At 42.2% G+C, this 18,736-nt stretch overlaps 1 protein-coding gene across 3 annotated transcripts in view; it reads right to left on the bottom strand.

Moving 5' to 3' along the window:
• The window catches only part of LOC113960809 (secretory carrier-associated membrane protein 1-like), a 76,773-nt gene extending 61,744 nt beyond the window's left edge, over positions 1 to 15,029 (bottom strand). The window contains exons 1-3 of one of the 3 annotated variants that reach the window (XM_027670562.1): positions 14,970 to 15,029; positions 10,237 to 10,314; positions 9,238 to 9,240 (exon numbers count right to left, since the gene is read on the bottom strand). In XM_027670562.1, coding sequence (XP_027526363.1) covers positions 9,238 to 9,240; positions 10,237 to 10,314; positions 14,970 to 15,026 — 138 coding nt within the window. In that variant the 5' untranslated portion in view covers positions 15,027 to 15,029. The remainder of the gene's footprint in view (positions 1 to 9,237; positions 9,241 to 10,236; positions 10,315 to 14,969) is intronic. The other 2 variants (XM_027670564.1, XM_027670565.1) reach the window with 2 other exon arrangements.
• Between the last annotated feature and the right edge of the window lie 3,707 nt (positions 15,030 to 18,736).

Below are 18,736 nucleotides of genomic sequence, written 5' to 3'. Positions count from 1 at the left end.
AGGGAGACGCTCAAACTGAGGAGGACGGTGTGGTCTATAAAGTACTGGCATAACGTTTAAGAGTTCAACATCCCCGCATTTTAAAGCAGCCAATTTACAGTCCTCCAAAATAAAGGAATCCACATTAGCCTCCGGGCGATGCGCGTAGCGGCACAGATAACAGAGGTTCAGGTTGATTATACTGCCCTGTAAAATTTCCTCTGCTGTCGAAGCAGAAGCCGATAACAGTTTTGCCTGTTCTAGGGGATATAGAGCTGTCTCTTTTTCAGGGGTTGCAGGATCCAGATCAAAGGGCTCACTAAGCTCATCAGTCACTGTCAACTGGTTGCTAAGCATTTTATTGCCCTTGGAGGATTCGTCCACATATGGCAGGGGACCGGTGGCCTCTGAAATGGTGTCTGTTTGTTCCACAGTTCTTAAAGCTGTATACACAGTTTTCCAAGCAACTACAACTTCGGTCGGGATATTTGAAGCTAAGTCAGTCTTTGTTCGAAGCTCCTCACTGACCCTAGCCCATAACGCAGTCTCATAAGAACCATGTTTAGGAAACCAGGGACAAGAATCTCTAACCCATACGAGCAATTTGACCATGTCAGCTGTTTTAACAGCAGATCCCTGTTCTTTTAAAATGCAATGCAAAATTTCTGCATATAACTTATGTTCCTTTGACACTGATTGACCCATAGTTCTGCAGCCGCTCACCTCTGTCATGACGATGGGTGATGATCCCGAAACAGGATGATGCACGCAAAATGACCAACCCCGTTCGGCTGCAGCTTCCGTCACAGAGCACTCTCGTCCAATGATTCAGCCTCGTTTAGGTGCCATTTGAGAACGGAATGAAGATTACGGACTCCTGACTTGATGGACAGAAATAAGTTTATTCTCTCATGACTTTTATAGCATTCACTTTTAGCGGGGAGTGGTTAAGCAAATTAAGACAGAACACAGCTGCAAGTCACACATCCATCACTCACTCAGGCCGGCCTATTCACACAGACACCACACACGCAAGTCCTGGCGTTTCAAGTTACCCATCATACACCCCCATGTAGTAAAAATGCAAACAGAGTAGCTGAGCTCGTTTCTGGGCAGTAAATCACAGCCTAGAGAAAACAACACAAGGTCATCTTAGACATTCCCTTCTCACTCAGGCCTTTCTCTTCTTGTTCTCACGCTGGCTGCTACATCCTCACGACCCTATTAGTGCAGAATGAGGTTTTACTGAGCATGGTACTTACTGTAACCTATTCCAAACTGGCCCGGATGGACCAAAGATACCTTTAATGTTCAGTTTGACTGCTTTTAAAGAGACAGAAGAGAGGTATTCTGAGTGGGAAAAAGGGCTTTTATCTTTAGTCTGAGCAGTAAAAAAAGATGAAAAAATACATCAGGATCAGCCTGTGCAAACCAGAGGACCCTTTAACTTGCTGGAAGCAATACTAAAGGGGACTGCTCCCCCAGAAGAAGTTGTGGAGTTGCACAAAAATCTACAGTCAGGAAATGGTATGCCTACTTGACAGGGATTGCAGAGGGAATGGAATTAACTGAAGGACATACTAAAATATCCCAATTTCAAATGCCTATAAATGCAGACCCATTAGCATTACACCAACCTTTTAAACCCTCACCAATTTTAAATGCACCTCCCTTTACCAAAGAAACACCGACAGAAGATATCTGTTTCACCGATGCCTCAGCAAGGAGGATAAATGGTAAATGGCAATACAAGGCTGTTGCATTAAACATTAACATGGGCAAACAAGTAATAGAAGGTGAAGGTAGTGCACAAGTAGGAGAAATAAGAGCAGTTGTTCTAGCAGCTCAGAATGGAGCAAAAGTGATGTATGTAGACTCCTATGCTGTTTGGGCTGGCACCACACAGTGACTCTGTCAATGGGAATGGCTGAACTGGGAAGTAAACAGATCTCCAGTTTGGAGAAGTCAAGATTGCCAATTATTGCTATATATAGCCAGAAAAACACCATTTAAGATGGGATGGGTGAAAGCTCATGCCAAGGATGATAAACCAGCCACATACTGGAATCAAAAGGTAGATAAACTGACTAAAATCAGGAAAATAAAAACAGAGGACCCCTTAAATTTTGAGTGGTATTGATTGGGAGAATGGCTGCATCAGAAATTAGGTCACACTGGTAGAGAAGCCCTTTGCTGCACAGAGAAAAGGGTGGCCCCTAAACAGGAAAACTTGTAAAACTATTCTTACAGAATGCCCTCAATACAGATGAAAATTACAATCAGATCACCCTGCTAAAGCACCACCTCTACACATTAATTAAGGAAAAACTTTGTGGTCTACCTGGCAAATTGATTGGGCCATTCAAACCATCTGCAGGATATTGACATATCCTCACAGCAGTGGAAGTGGTCTCTGGCCTACTTATGCCAACTAAGTGCCATAAGGCTGATAAAAAGGCACTTGGGTGAAATACAATGTGGAGGCTGCTATCTTGGTTCTCAAGCTTGCCTACCCTGGATACCATCCAAAATGATAATGGCTTGCATTTCTCATGCAAGGAGGTACAAGAATGGGCTAAAAAGGAAGAAATTCAATGGGTATTCCACACTTCATATTAGCCCCAATCAAATGGAATGGCAGAAAGGGCTAATGCCTTATTGAAAGGAAGCCTTAAACCACGAGGCCCAGTGGGATGCTCAACTTTCCAAAGTACTTCATCAATTAAATAATAGATATAGGTCCACCAGGAGTCTTGTGAGCCAAGCATTCTTTGCAAAAGCAGGACTTCATGTTCCACCAGCCAACGAGATAAAACCCCCAACACCACTACAACTAGGACAATCTCTTACGGTGAGTTTACCACAGATTGGAACTGTGACTATGACTGACTAAACCCTGTGGACCACTTGTTTGGGAAGCTACTGACAGCAGTGGTACAACACACACAATTAGTACATGATGGATTTTTCCTTCTCTTTAATGGGGTAATCTGTCTGAGCAAACCCCAACAAGACTTGTATTGTTTTACCTTTCAGGAACAATACCGGGAATTATGTCAGCATGCATCCACTAAACCATTGAAGGACTGCTTATCCTTCTTGTAGGAATAATCAGCACCAGCATGAACCGAATTTGGCATATACATCAACAAGCTCAACCCACCAGATGGAGACTCTCAATTCTTTTATCTGTAATGGTCAGTATGGTAACAGTTGTAACTGCATTTAAGTCCAAATGCATTTCAGTGACAATCGCTAATAAAGCAAGCTATAATTGTACAAATTTAGAAGCTCCACCTAATAACATGAATTTGGCAGAGGGAAATACAACCAAAATATGTGAAACACAACCTCCAACCAACAAAGGAGAAATTTACTTACTCAGTTTTCAGTATATCTCCTTCGAAAAACAGAATAGGTGTTACAAGGCCAGTAGCTGTTTAATGAGCATTACATTGAAAGAAAATATGTAAAGGGAAGTAGTATGCATGTGGAGGTATAATGTATGCATAACTGTAACTGGGTTTATGTATATTGGCACAACAAAAACTAATTTAAACCCCACAATGCATTCCACTACCTCCAAGGCTCCCAATAACTGTTAAAACCTTGTCTCCACAGATTTCTAAAATTGCACCCTATGCCATCAAATATACAGGCCAGCAACAAGTGCTATTTAATCCTTCACGGTCCCTCAAATGAGTGGAATTATCAATGCAGATTAATATCTCTGCAATTAAACCTGCGTTCTCACCATTCCTGTCTACATCCTATGCAGGGTGGTTAGCACAGATGAATGGATGGACCCTCATCTCTCTGAAATGATCAAGGAGAGATGGGACTGGTATCCTGGGGACTGGATTAGGAGTATTAAATAGCACGGACGCTGAAGTCCTAGCAAACAAATTCAGTAACAAGTGATTTATACTAATTGGAACATCCATTATGATCTTCCTTATCGGTATTAGGAACTAACCAATGGTTCTTATCAGATATACTACCTCAATGGAGAGGACTTATGCAATCTATGGTACTGTTGCCGTGGAGTTTTTGATTTTTTAATTTTTATAGGCTTTAGAAGTAGTTATGTAGTGAATGTAGATTTTAAAGTAGCTATATTATCCCTCACCCTTTAGCACAGTAGTTTATACATTTTTGCAACACTGTTCCCCTTCCCATATCAAAATTCCGTTAATTCCGTTAGCTTGTTTAGACTTCCCTCAATGTAGGCCTTCATCCTGTTTAAGAACACCTGCACCCTGGCCTGGACCACAAGATACCACACAGGCACAGCGACCTTCAAACCCATAACTTTGGAGGAGTTCCAAGGACTGGACATGCTGTGACGAGGAGGAGGATGAGGAAGAGGGGGCCCCAAACTCCCCCAGACTCAATTCCCAAAGGGGTGTGCCGGAGGGCGGAACAGGGCAGAACCGGGGGGCGGATAGACCTGGGATTGGATGGGTTAACACCTTAAATTGTGGAACCCCCTGGACACGAGGGGCACACGACGGTTGTATTCCCCGGAGCCTGGTGGCTCATTAAAGCTTTCGACTTTATCTTATACCCTAATTTGGCTAGGAGTCTCTTTTTCAGAGATCTCTTAAGGCAACAGTACCAACAATTATAAGAAAAGGTAAAGAGGGCACCTTTCCCCTGAAATTTGAAAGGTATTCTGGGATAATGCAGCTAAATTTGAAAGGGAATTCCAATTCTGGTAGTATTTAGTCAATTTCACTTATGATCCCATCAACAATAAGGCCACGGCTTTTGTCTTAACCATACGCAGTGTTTTAGTATATACCATATACCTAATCATTGCACTAGTATTAAATCACCATGGAGCTATTTTAGCCATTAAAACATAGAGCGTGGGCCCAACAAAACAGAAACAAATGGCAAAGTATTGATGTTAGCGCATGCATTGTACAAGGACAACAAGGATTTATTTGTGAGAGCAACACCAAAGCCCATGACATTTGTCTTGATGCTGAACAAAATGTTTGTCATTTTGAAACCCCTGAAACTGTACTTGTAGATGTTGGAAAAGGATGTGTTTGTCTGAGAACCCTTTGTGATTTCATATTCGTACATTCTACATTACTGTAGATACAAGCAATCACTCAAATACTTGTGTTTGTAACTTTACTAAAGTTGTGGGATGTGACTTAAATTAGTCAGCTCCCGTTAAGTTTTATCAATTGTTACAATCTAATTATACACTGAGTGAAGATTTATTGCCTACTCCCATTGGAATGAATCTTACATTGGTGAAGAAACTACAACAACACAATGACTCGTGTCAACTGCTAGAACGTGTCTGAAACAATGGACACAAAACTCTACTCATAGTTCATCATGATACTGAAGGGATACACCATGTTTTGGAAAGAGTGAAGGATGAAAAACACCATTGTTGGGAAACTCTTCTTGGATGGTCACCAACAGCAACAGGAGTATGTAATCTTATGCTTCACCCAGTTGTGATTTTGCTGATTCTAACTTCGATATGTATATTGCTTATAATTATGTTGTATATAAAAGTTTGGTACATGATAAAACAAATAACACAACTTCAACCACCCAAAACATACAAATTAATGAATAACAAATAGCAGGGCTTCACCATCTACTTACCATGGATCTATCATTATTTATGGCAGAGAGGCAAGAGGTGACCATACCACCACTCTGTGAAGGCAAGATGAATCAACTATAGTCATGGGGTAGAGCGTGATTGTTGGGAGGAAAGGGTTACTATTTGTACACAGCTGCATTTAAGGCCCTGGGGGAAAATAAAGTGGAGTCAGTGGGCTTTGACTACCTGGCAAGCCCCTTGCCCCCATCAAAGGAAGTGGTGATATGTATTCTCTGCTGTGGATACAGTGTCAGGATTGCTCTTTGCTAAACCAGCATGATTGAAGCATTAAAACTCCTTTATCAATACGAACCTCCTCATCAAATAGAGTGACCAAGGAACACACTTTAGTGAATGCAATATCCAAGACTGGGCTTAAAGCCTGGGAATAGATTGGCTATTCCACATTGCCCACCATCCCCAAGCTAATGGACTGATTGAAAGAATGAATGGGATGTTGAAGGAACAATTGAAAAAGTTGACTAGTACTAAAACTTTACAACAGTGGAGTTCACACCTTACTAAAGCAAGTTTTTTTGTTAAACAACCGGAATATTCATAATCAAACACCTTATGATCGTATCATGTCACCTCCAGTACAAAACATGGTGAGGATTGAGATTCTTCCAGATGGGGTCTCTCACAAAATATTAACTACAGGAGAAATGGAATTGTTTGTGCCAATGGATTGTGTGGTGGGACCACAGCCTGTTAGTCTAAATATGAAAATTCATAACCCCTGAAAATGCAGTATAGTTTCATACTCCAACTTCTCCCCTTATGCTACATTTTCTGTTAATATCAGATTCTTGAGTTCTTGTATTTCAGGTGTCTTCAATAAATACCTGGGCCTTATCTAGGGGGTGACAGGATTGGAATTCTGTTATTGGTGCCACGAACCCACCATCAAATTGAAGTTCAGTCTGAAAAAGCACAAATCTGTGTGGGCAATCAGCCCATCTCAAGATACCAAGCCTGGAGTAATTTCAGCTGAAGGAGCTGGGGCAACAGCATATGTATTACTGGAAGGAGATGACACTCCTATTTTCCTTCCTTATCACAGGTTGGTTCGTCATGCTTTGTAGACTTGTACTACATGCACATACTCTGGATACATTTTTGCAGGATTACTATGTAAATACTTGCATGTGGTAACTTTTTTTCTTTTTCTTCTCCACATAGCAGATATAGAGCACCTCGGGTATGCCTCCGCCTAAGGTTTAAATTGGACATCAAAGGAAATTGCTGCCCTGAATGTGGAAGTAACTGCACTACACCTGGGAACCTTACCAGATCTGTTGCTGACGAGATACCTCCTGTCTCAACACCACATTGGCTGTTCGGAGTTTGACCGCATGTGCTGCTTCAACATGACTGCTGAATCAGCTGCATTGAGAAGAACATTTGACATCGACAGGACTTCATACATCAACTAAGGCAATGTATTCGTGCTTAATCAGACACTGCTACTTTTGGTCTTTGTTTGGCCCAGCCACCTGTGAGAGTCTGTTCTTTGCCTGTTTATGAGAAAACAAGCACTGATAAATGAGAACTTTGTCCTTGAAGGAAGTTTCTTGTATAAACTGAAATTAATTGGTGACTGGCTATTGGCCGACGGCCCTCCAAGGGCATTTGAAAGAGAAAGTGAAGAGGAGGATGATGAAGTAAGCCCCCAGACTCATTTAGAAAAGACCTCCCGAGGTGTAGCACGCAGGCGTGGGGAAATTCCAATGTACACACGCATGCGCAGAAGGGGTACCACTTACATCTTACATAACGGGGGGAGGGACCGAAGGCCTTTAGCTGGGCGGTGCTGGCCACACCTGCCCAGGTAGACATCACAGGCTAATTGTATAAAAAGCAAATAGCTTGTGCTGGGAGCTAACTCAAGCTTCACATGGAGGACAATGTTGCCTTTTGCGGCGATGTCCGCTATCTTGTGAGCCTGCCGATGCTCCAGGGATGCAGCTTCTGCTATGGGGAATTCTAAGCATTCTGGGGTCAGTAAGACAACCTCATGAGTAACACCTGAGTGAGTAGGGGGTTGTACTGAAGGCTTATTTCCCTCCTCTTTCCTGTCTCGGTTTCTCGTCTTGTTGGCCACTTCTTTGTAATAAATATTGTTTTGTTGAGTTTTCAACAGTGCACTGGTTTCAGTTTCGGCATTCTCCCTGCTACAGGTGACCTATCAGTGATGCCTTACAACCTGAGTGGTTTAATTCCCTGACAGGAGGACTGAGACATTTACCTTAGAGCATTATATGTTTATTCCTTTTTTCCTATATGCTCCATTAAGTGCCTCTGCAAATTACCCTGTCCTACACTTCTGACCCCAGCGGCAGTGGTCTCTTGAGCGAGGGGGTGGAATGTTGGGAGGAAAGGGTTGAAAGCAGAAGAATGGCAAGGAGGATGGTAGATTTGCTCAAGTGACTTTGCAGCTGGGAATGCCAAGGCCCAGAGAATAACAGTGTGGGAAACCCCATATATTACGCCTACTGCTGTTTATCCTCTGTCTGTTTTGAGAAGTAGAATTTCTTTGTAGAGACAACGTAGGTGTTTAGAGAGACTTGGAGGCATTCTCACAGACATGCTTGAGCTCCCTGTTTTGGGAGAGAGAAGATCGGTTGTTCCGTCTGCCTGCCTGTGTTGATTCACACAGTGACAATGTGCTTTCATATGACTATAAGTCAATCATCCTACTTTATAAATAGTGGACAGCCCATGGCCCATTGACCTCTCCTGCACAGCAGTGGGCTGCACACCAGGATGTCCCCTTGAGTAGGGATGCCTCTCAATGTTACTCCTCAAGGTTCAAAGCTTCCTTACCACAATGGATGCTTGGTAAGTGATTAAGAGCATGCTAACCTCTGAAATCTTAGCTAAGTGATATAGAAGATTGATTGTGCACCTATCCTTTAGACATAAACCACTGATCTAGTCTGGGACTGGATCCAGCTGAACATAGACTCCTCTCTGAGAAGGAGTTTAGAAAGCAAAGGGGTACTTTCTGAACCTCGTGACTCAATGGAAGAATCTTCCCGACAGCTTTACCTGACCGTGTCCTCTATGCAGTAAATAATCAAGTGTACCTTGCTGTCGAATCTTGTCAAACCGCTGCCACATTTACCACTAAGTTTCGTTAACTCACTGATTTATATCAATAAAGTATATTGTTGCTTCTTTCTTATGAGTGAAGTGCATCATTCCATTCATGACAAGGAAAAACTCAGTTCTGTCTCGGGTCCCCTTTCAGCGAGTCACCTTTCCTTAAAGGGTCAAAGCTCATTTATGTCAACCTACCCACTGAATCCTCCAAATACTTTATGGGACTATCTATCCTTACACATCTTCCATTACCTCTAACTAGCCTGTTGGGAGGAAAGGGTTAAAAGCAGATTTGGCAAGGAGGCAGTAGATTTCGCTCAAGAGACTTCTGCAGCTGGGAATGCTAGACCTGGAAAAGATCAGTGTGGGAAAATCCCATTTATTACACCTACTGATGTTTATCCTCTGCCTGGTTTGAGAAGTAGGATTCCTGTGTAGAGATAACACTTTCTCACAGACATGCTTGAGGCCCCTGCTGGAAGAGAGAGAGACCATAAAAGCACAGGGGAGAACACAGCCTTGAAGTAATGTGCATGCACCAGGTCTGTTGTTATGTAGAGGCCGGGAACGGCCCCCATGGCATTTTTCTGCCTGCTGCTACCTAGCAGTGTAATGTCCTTGTCTGCTGGCAAATAATGAAATAAACCTTTTCTTTACACTGTAGCTGTGGTTTGTGGCTGTCTTGGTTAACCTGCATCTATTAACTCTTACATAGCCCTTGACATAGAATATCTTAAATTGGAAGGGACCCATAAGGATCATTGAGTCCAACTCTCTGCTCCTCGCAGGACTACCTAAAACTAAGCTATATGACTTGAGGGCGTTGTCCAGACACTCCTTGAACTCTGACAGGCTTGGTGTTGTGACCACTTCCCTGGGGAGCCTGTTCCAGTGACCAACCACCCTCTCAGTGAAGAACCTTTTCCTAATGCCCAATTTGAACTTCCCCTGACACAGGGGAAGTTTCCATGTGTCCTATCACTGATCACCAAAGGGATGAGATCATCATCTCTTCTTTGCTGCCCAACCTTGAGGAAGTTGTAGAATGCAATGAGGTCATCCCTTTTCCTTCTCTTCTCCAAGTTGAACAAACCAAGTGACCTCAGCTGCTCCTCGTAAGTCTTGTCCTCAAGATCTCTTACCGTCTTAGTTGCCCTTCCCTGGATGTGCTCTAATAGTTTGATGTCCTTCTTAATATTGAGGTGCCCCAAACTGCACCCAGTACTCGAGGTGAGGCCACACCAGTGTGGTGTAGAGGGGGAAAATCACCTCCCTCGACCAGCAAGTAATGCAGTGCTCGATGCACCCCAGTACCCGGTTGTCCCTTTTGGTTGACAGGGCACATGGTTGACTCATATTCAACTTGCCATCAACCCAAACCCACAGATCTCTTTCCACGGGGCCTCTCTTCCCCTAGTTTGGATGTTTTACATCAGTCCCAAACTCTGAAAACAATACTCTACAAATCTTTTTAGAAAAGATAAACAGCATTATTAATAAATAAATGTGCTTACTGTTCTTGAATCAGAGAAAGGATTATACTCATCTAGTCCTGGTGGAACATTTCTTGTCACTTGTGCAACAGAAGGATCCTAGAAGGGAAAACAGTTCTGTAAATGTATGCATATGTATACAAGCAATGAGTCAACATACATCATCATATCATATAAAACTCTAAAAAAGTTTGTTTTCTCTAAAAAAAAAAATCCATCTTTCTCTGTCCCTGAAATGACACAATTCTATCCTGAGCTTGTTAAATATCTTTATCAATAATCTGAATGAGGGGATTCAGTGCACCCCAAGTAAGTTTGCAGACAACATCAAGTTGGGTGCTGATATGCTTGAGGGTAGTAAGGCTCTGGCTGAGGGATCTGGACAGGCTAGACTGAGGGGCCCAGGCCAATTGTATGAGGTTCAACAAGGCCAAGTGCTGGGTCCTGCACTTGGGTCACAACAACCCCATGCAGCACTATAGGCCTGGAGAAGAGAAGCTGGAAAGTTGCCTGGTGGAGAAGGACCTGGAGGTACTGGGCAACAGCTGGTTGAACATGAGCCAGCAGTGTGCCCAGGTGGCCAAGAAGGCAAATGGCATCCTGGCTTGTATCAGAAATAGTGTGGCCAGCAGAGGTAGGGAAGTGATCGTTCTCCTGTACTCGATACTAGCAAGGCCACACCTTTAATCCTGTGTCCAGTTTTGGGTCCCTCACTACAAGGAGGGCATTGAGGTGCTGAAGCGTGTCCAGAGAAGGGCAACAAAACTGGTGAATGGTCTGGAACATAAGTCCTAGGAGGAGCAACTGGGGTTGTTTAGTCTGGAGAAAAGGAGGCTGAGGGGAGACCTTATTCTCTTCTACAACTACCTGAAAGGAGGTTGTAGCAAGGTGGGCATTGGCCTCTTCTCCCAGGCAACTAGCAATAGGACAAGGGGAAATGGCACAAAGTTGCACCAGGGGAGGTTCAGGTTGGATATTAGGAATAATTTCTTTACTGAAAGAGTGGTTAAGCATTGGAACAGGATCCCCAGGGAAGTGGTCGAGTCACCATCTGTTAAAGAAGAGTTCAGACCCTAGGTTCTGAGGCAGAGATGCTTCTGGAGAGGGACCCCAAAGAAATCTCTGGGCCTTTACGCCCTCACAGTCTGTGCATCCGATCTTCACATGCCCTGCATGCGCCTCTTAGTCCGATGACAATTTATAGTCCAGGGTCTTCTAACACCTCATTGGATTCTTTCTCCATGTCTACATGGCCAGGCCATTAACCGCTCTTATCTTCCAGCTTGGTCCAGCCTTGGGGACCTCCATGGTCTCAACCCTTATCTGAAGATATCCAGTCTTTCTCTGTTTCCTCCCCTGCTTAGCCATTCATGCTGACAGAGTTCATTTAGAGTTCACCTACACTAAGTTTTGAGCAAGGCCCACTCATGCTAAGCTGTAAGCAAGTTACAATTCAACTTAGACCTACACAATGAATTTCTAATATTCTATAAGTAAACTTATTTTAATCCCCAACACCATTCCTGGAAGTATTCAAAAAATGAGTAGATGTGGCATTTCATGATATGGTTTCATGGACATAATGGTATTCAGTCGAAGGTTGGACTTGATGATCTTGGAGGCATTTTCCAACCTTAATGATTCTATGATTCTTATAAAACTAGATTAATACAGTCTAAAAGAAACACCATCTGTCATATATTTGATGTATAAGGGAAGAAAACTGTATCTTTCCATGTTGACCACTGGATTCCACAACTATACACCCAAAGAGCACAACAAAAGAAAAGAGTTTTCTGTAAACTCGTGGTTTTCCCTACCCAGAAATACCTCCAACACCTTCAGCAATAGGAAAAGCATTTCAGAAAAATGAAGCTGAGGAAACAGTGTCCCATAATGCCAAAAACACCTCTGGTTCAGCTTCTACATGAACTGGTAATATTAACAAAAAGATGTAATTTTTTCCTCCAATCAACTCTACAGTAAAAGAAACTACTTAAGGTTTAGCTTGAGAAAACTTCAGGAATTAAACACTTTTCTGTGCTAGAGACAGGCTGGCTTGATTCTGCAGAAGAGCAGAATTGTCCACTATCATAGACCACTCTAACTTCATAAGAAAAATTGTACATATTTCATGTGATGCCTTGTTTCACTACACTGTTTCTGTGGCTTAATTTAATGTTTTTGCATCTTCAGAACATAAGAATGGATGGACTACCTGGATGTCCAGGTGCAGGTTGCTGGACTTGGAATTGTTCTGAATACATACAGTGCAGTGAACAACTGATGCCCACAAGAACTGCACTTCATAATTCAAAACTACATACAATATTTCTAAAAACATTAGACTTGACATCCCAAGGAATAGACAAAATTACTGTGAATCATTCACCTTACACTCATTACAGCTCACTTTAAAAATGGAGTCAACGCCAACTCATCTAGATGCAGCAAGAATAACTACAAAGCACTAGTACTTATTGCTGCAGAATAATGAAACGCTGAATTTAGAAGTTAATCAGCATGTGAATAATGAGCATGTAAAACAAATGCTGTGCAGGACCACATGCTCAAAGAAAAAGTGGCATTTAAATGAGTACTATCAAATTTGTATGTGTCATGACATGTATCTTAGTGGTTAAAAAAGTGAAAACTATAATATTCTATAGAAATAAGTAAGTCTAGGTTGGCATAACTTATTTTTCCATATTTGATATTTCAGCTAGATAATAAAGTTAAAATGCATTATTTTTTAGTTATTTTTGTTAATATTAAGAAACAGAAAAAAGCCACAAATACAAGTTCCAATAGATGATAATATACAGACACCAACACAAAGTTGCAGCGTGGCTGGAACCACCAAATATCCAGAGACCTCGACCTGCTCCATGATTTAAGTGATTAAAAATTTGGTTACCCTCTGCAAATACAGAAAATAGATAATTTCTGAGACAGATTTTAAATATCTGATGTCAGCTGCTGAATGCAGCAACTGTAAAATGCCTGATCCTATCTCAGACTGAGAAGGCTATGTCCTAGTGGGCCAGTATTTCTACCCGAAATGGACCTGCCCTTGCACTAACTCCTTGCCACAACCTGATTGTCTTCAGCCACCCAGCCAGTCCCAGTCCCTGCTCCTTAGAGTGCTGATCCCAGTAATTATCATCTTGCTCACCTAACTCCTTGTTCCCTCCTTCCAGTTCACACGTCCTTCTCCAGCCTTATCTCACCCAAGCTCCTGCCAGTTCAGCACCTTGAGTTTCTAGTCTTTTTATTTAACTATTAGTCATACCGACCAGAGCAGAATTTAAGTATAGGACATTTTTCATACCCAGATATTGCAGCTATTGGTGAGCCGAAGTCGCACAGTCATTTCAGATGACATTTTAAAGATCTGAATTAGTTCAGGAGACTGGAGTTTTAACAAATCAGCACAACCTAATTAATCATTTTCCATCTAATCTTTCATTTTACCTGCTCCCTGTAGTCTCTCCCCCACAATATCAATCTCAAAAGCAAAGATTAGAATCGCACTCTTGGAATCATGAGGAGTCATGTACAAGCATCACCCCAGTATTTACATCAAAAAAGGAAAAGTCAGTTGGGAAAAAAAACCCAACCCAACCAAAACCAGAAAACCACAACACATCTATATCATACATATAGAACTATTAAAAACGTCTCCTGTGATAGTGTATTGGGTTTACATGGCAAGGTTTTGGTAGCCAGAGAGGGGGCGGGGGAAGCTACAGGGGTAGCTTCTGTGAGAAGCTGCTAGAAGCTTCCCCTATGTCAAATAGAGCCAATCAATGCCAGCTGGCTCCAACATGGACCCGCTGCTGGCCAAGGCTGACCCAATCAGCAATGGTGGTAGCACCTCTGGGATAACATATTTAAGAAGGGGGACCGGGAGGCAAACTGCTGCCCAAGAGCAGCCTTAAGTGAGAATATGTGAGAGAAACAACTCTGCAGACACCAAGGTCAGTGAAGAAGGAGGGAGAGGAGATGCTCCAGGAACCGGAGCAGAGATTACCCTGCTGCCCGTGGTGAAGCGTACCGCAAAAAAAATAAAATAGCCACTGTCTCAAAACCAACATTTTGTGATCAATCCAAGGAAGCAAATACTTAACCCCCACCACCACCTATTCTATCAACTAAATTTCTTTACTTCCAGGAGATAGTAAAACAGAAAAATAATTTTATTTTAGACTTCCAAAAGAATTAACTATGCAAAATACTGAGCAAACTAGATGTTTCTTCTTAACCTTTATCTTCCCAGAGAACATATTTTTGATTCAACATCAAGTAAGAATATCTGCTGTAATCTTTTTATAAAAAGGCATAAGAATAGTCACAGGGAATCTCACAAATAGATCACAAAAAATTAGTAAAACCAAAATATTAAAGAAAAATTGGCATCTATCTTCAGGCCTTGGCAAACTCTTCCACATGATGGCCCCCTCTCCTTTCTCTGCCATACTAGTCTGTGCTTTTACACAAGCACAAGAAGCGGCTTCAAAGGTAAGGAAAATAAATAATCTCATCATATATAAAATTGTTCCCCCCTCCCAAGGCCAGTACTACCTCGCAGCGCTGGCCCTTCCCGACCTGCCGCGGCTGAGAACGGCCCCCCAGCACGCAGCAGAGCCGATACCACTCCCTCCCTAGGACGTCCGATAGCTTCGCGCAGCGTGCTCTGCTCTCGCCGCGGCACCGAGGAAGGCTCGCGGCACCCCTGTCACCCGCCGCCTCACCTCGAAGGGGTTATTGAGGTCCGGGTCAGCAAAGGGATTGCTATCGAAGTCCGACATGGCAGGCGCAGGAGGGTCGCTACAATCACTGGGTGGCCACTATCACCAACCGCTGCGACCCAAGTCCAACCCCCACCAGCCACAGAGCAAAATGGCTGTCCTGGAAGAGAGATTGCGGAACGGAAGCGCCCCGGAAGAGAGAAAGAGCGCCCACTCCCAGGATGAGCAGGAGGGAGTAGAGCCCAACACCGGAGGAGGAGCTTCAGAATTAGAAAAGATACATGATTAGCCAAGGATGTCCCCCCTCAACAAGTCCTCTCTACACCTTGCTTTCCAAATAGTAGAATTTATTTTTTTGTGCTAGGTAAGAATTACCTACTTGCAATTAACTGTTTCTAATTTTGGTACAAGATACAGCTCATAAATATATCAATTTGATTTTTAATATGCTAATAAGTAAGTTCAACTATTGAATGAGTGACTTTAGATAAAAATTCACCAGCCTCACAGAATTGGCTGTTTAAACTTCAACAAACAGTAGATTTCAACTGCCTGTGTGAGTACCGTACTTGTATGCTTGTGTTTAAGAAATCTTGTGTAAGGAAACTGAAATTCCTTCAAATCCTGGTTCTCTCCATTTTCTATCACTTACGGAATTTGCAATGTTTATGCCAACCTCAGATGGTGGTGAGGAGTGCTCAGATCAACTAAGAGGAAAATCCATCAGGTTTTTCTCAATCCAAAATGCTTGAATGCTGAGGAGGCAACCAAGTGATGTGTCTTGATCAGATCTCTGTCCCAATAAAGTAGATCACAGTTTTACAAAGGATGGGCCTTCAAAAAATAAAACCAAGCTGTAACAAACACTTCTAAAAAAATATTTCCTTTCATTACAATGGAGAAGTCTATGCAGCATCAAATGCAAGCATAATTGTTAGGAAAAAAACAGAGATGGAGAATGTCAATGTGCTATGTGAGCACTTAGCTAAGGCTCTGCTATAGAAGTTTGGAAAAATGAATGGCATGGAAGATTGACCAATCACTAGAAACTCATGTAGAAGAAAGAAGCACAAGAACTCTATGGTAGTGTAAGTGCAAGGTACAGCTTTAAATTAAATCATATGCAGATACTGGTTTTAAAGTCTTGCTGAAAGTTTAGGGAGAAGACACCTAATCTGTTAGGTAAAACTACCTGAAGAGTTATTTGATAACAGATCTTGGAAGAATTTAAAATAGTGAGAATGTTTTTCTAGGTTTTACAGCAGACAGATTTACTTGAAAAATGTTGAAAAGATTTTAACAAGGAGAGAGAAAAGAGACGTGTGATAAGCAGGCATTTCAATATAATACTTGAACTGTAATATTCCCCAAAATTTTTTTGCCTCAATTTAAAAGAAGAAAGTGTGGAGAAGAAAGGAGAAATGGCAGAAATAACAGCAGCATTCAGAACTCTCAAAATCTGCTACATGCAGGCTCCTATTTAACCTTTCTTTCTCTTTCTTACAATCAATGAAGCCCTGGTTTTGCAAGATAATAAATCCCATTTCAGTGTGCTGATTGCTGAATCAAAATCTCTGTTTCCAACATTGTTGTGATTTAACTCCAGCTGACAACTAAGTACCATGGAGATGTTTGCTTCCCCCACCCACATGGGGAGGAGAATCAGAAAAAAAGTAAAATTCATGGGTTAAGAACACTTTAATAATTGAAACAAAGTAATATACAAAAATAATACTAATAGCACTAATTATAATAACAACAATAATAATAATTGTAATGAAAAAGAGAGAGGAATAAAACCCAAGAGAACAAGTGATGCACAATACAATTACTCGCTGTTGCCTAAAGACTGGGAGCCAAAAAAACTCACCAGGCAAATTTAGTGTAGAGATAAGTTATAGAGCGGGTCTTTAATGACAGCCTCCTGGCCACGGGAGTACAGACAAGACACACACCCCGTCCCTGTGGTTCTACAATTTCATAGTATTGTTCATCCAATCCCAGAACCATCCACCCCCCAGATCCTCCCCCAGAAATTGAGTCAGGGGTCCTAAGACCCCTTTCTTCCTCATCCTCCTCTTCTTCATGGCACATACTGTCTTTGGAGCTCCTCCAAGGTTCCAGGTTTGAAGGTTACTTTGACTATGATGGTATCTTGTTGTTCAGGCCAAGGGTGCAAATGTTCTTAAACAGAATATGTTTATTACAATTCTACCTTGAAAAGAAGTTTAAACAAGTCTAAGGAATTTAGAAAATTCGATATGAAATGGGGAAATTGGGTTTAGTGAATGTAAACAACTATTCTAAAGTGTGAAAGACTATACAATTATATTAAAAATCTATATTTACTACACAGCTACTTCTAAAATCTACAAAAAGCTAAAAATCAAAAAAATTCAAAGGCATTATCACCATCTGCTAACCGATACCCAGCCCATCCCTGAGCAGTGATTGGCAGCTCCCAGCCAACTCCCCCCAGTTTATATACTGAGCATGATGTTCTATGGTACGGAATATCCCTTTGGCCAGTTTGGGTCAGCTGTCCTGACCGTGTTCCCTTCCAGCTTTTTGTGCACCTCCTCACTGGCAGAGCATGAGACACTGAAAAGGCCTTGATTTAGAGTAAGCACTACTTAGCAACAAGTAAAACATCACTGTGTTATTTTTTGCCTTTCTAATTTTCTGTCTACATGACCTAATAACATCCTTGTACTATTCCTGAGTTGCCTGCCCCTTCTTCCAAAGGTCATAAACCCTCTTTTTTTCCCTGAGTTCCAGCGAAAGCTCCCTATTCAGCCAGGCCAGTCTTCTTCCCTGCTGGCTCATCTTTCAGCACATAGGGATGGCCTGCTCCTGTGCATTTAAGATTCCCTTCTTAAAGTATGTCCAGCCTTCCTGGACCCCTTTGTTAAAAACTGTTTCCCAGGGGACTCTCTGAATCAGTGTTCTGAATAGCCAAAGTCTGCCCTCTGAAAGTCCAAGCTAGAGGTTTGGTTGACCCACTTCCTTATTTCACCAAGAATCAAAAAGTAAAATATTCACAGGTATTTTTCCCCAAAAATGCCAAGGCAGTGGAAAGGATTCAAAAGGTTTATTTTGGAGGCAAAGACACTAAAAAAACTTACAAAGGAAACCTGCGCCAGGCTGCGAAGCAGTGCTGGGCCTGAGAGAGAGAGAGCGAGAGAGACGTCTCCTCCTTCTTCAGTTTTATTATCTCTGCCCCCCCACCCCGCTGCGGGGGGGCCTTCAGACATGTCTGCAAGGACTTATCTTCTCTGGAATGCAGGAAGAGAAACATCTAAAACTGTCTCTGGGAAAGATGCCTCATTCCAGGCAGGAAAGCTTCCTTAAGTGAAAAACAAGTTCTACCTCCTCGTTACAAATTCTTCTGAAAGGGTATTTACTGCTTCATCGAGCCCCTCAAGATTTGAATCAAACTTCGGAATTTTTTTTAGTTGTTAATCAGTAGCTATAGCTGGACAGTTATGATTAAGCAATTGCATTGTGAATGTTGTATGCTTGTCTAATCTTTTGTTTTAAGGAAAAGAGAAGACAATCCCAATATGAATGGGCTGTCTGGACAAGAGCCACCAGGAGTGAAGTCAGCAGGACTGAGCAGTACCTGAGGGAAAGGTAAATCCGGCGGTGGGCGATCACAACTACCGACTCATTGACCACCTACTCAAAATGGACCTCAGACTCAAATGGAGGGAAGAACTGCATCTATGGACTGGTCAGCATGAGAAGAGAGAGATATAACTAGCAAATAG

This window comes from Neopelma chrysocephalum, unplaced genomic scaffold (assembly GCF_003984885.1).
Source record: "Neopelma chrysocephalum unplaced genomic scaffold, ASM398488v2 Primary Assembly neopelma1_96914, whole genome shotgun sequence".
NCBI lineage: Eukaryota > Metazoa > Chordata > Aves > Passeriformes > Pipridae > Neopelma > Neopelma chrysocephalum.
This window is presented reverse-complemented; position numbering and strand designations above follow the sequence as displayed.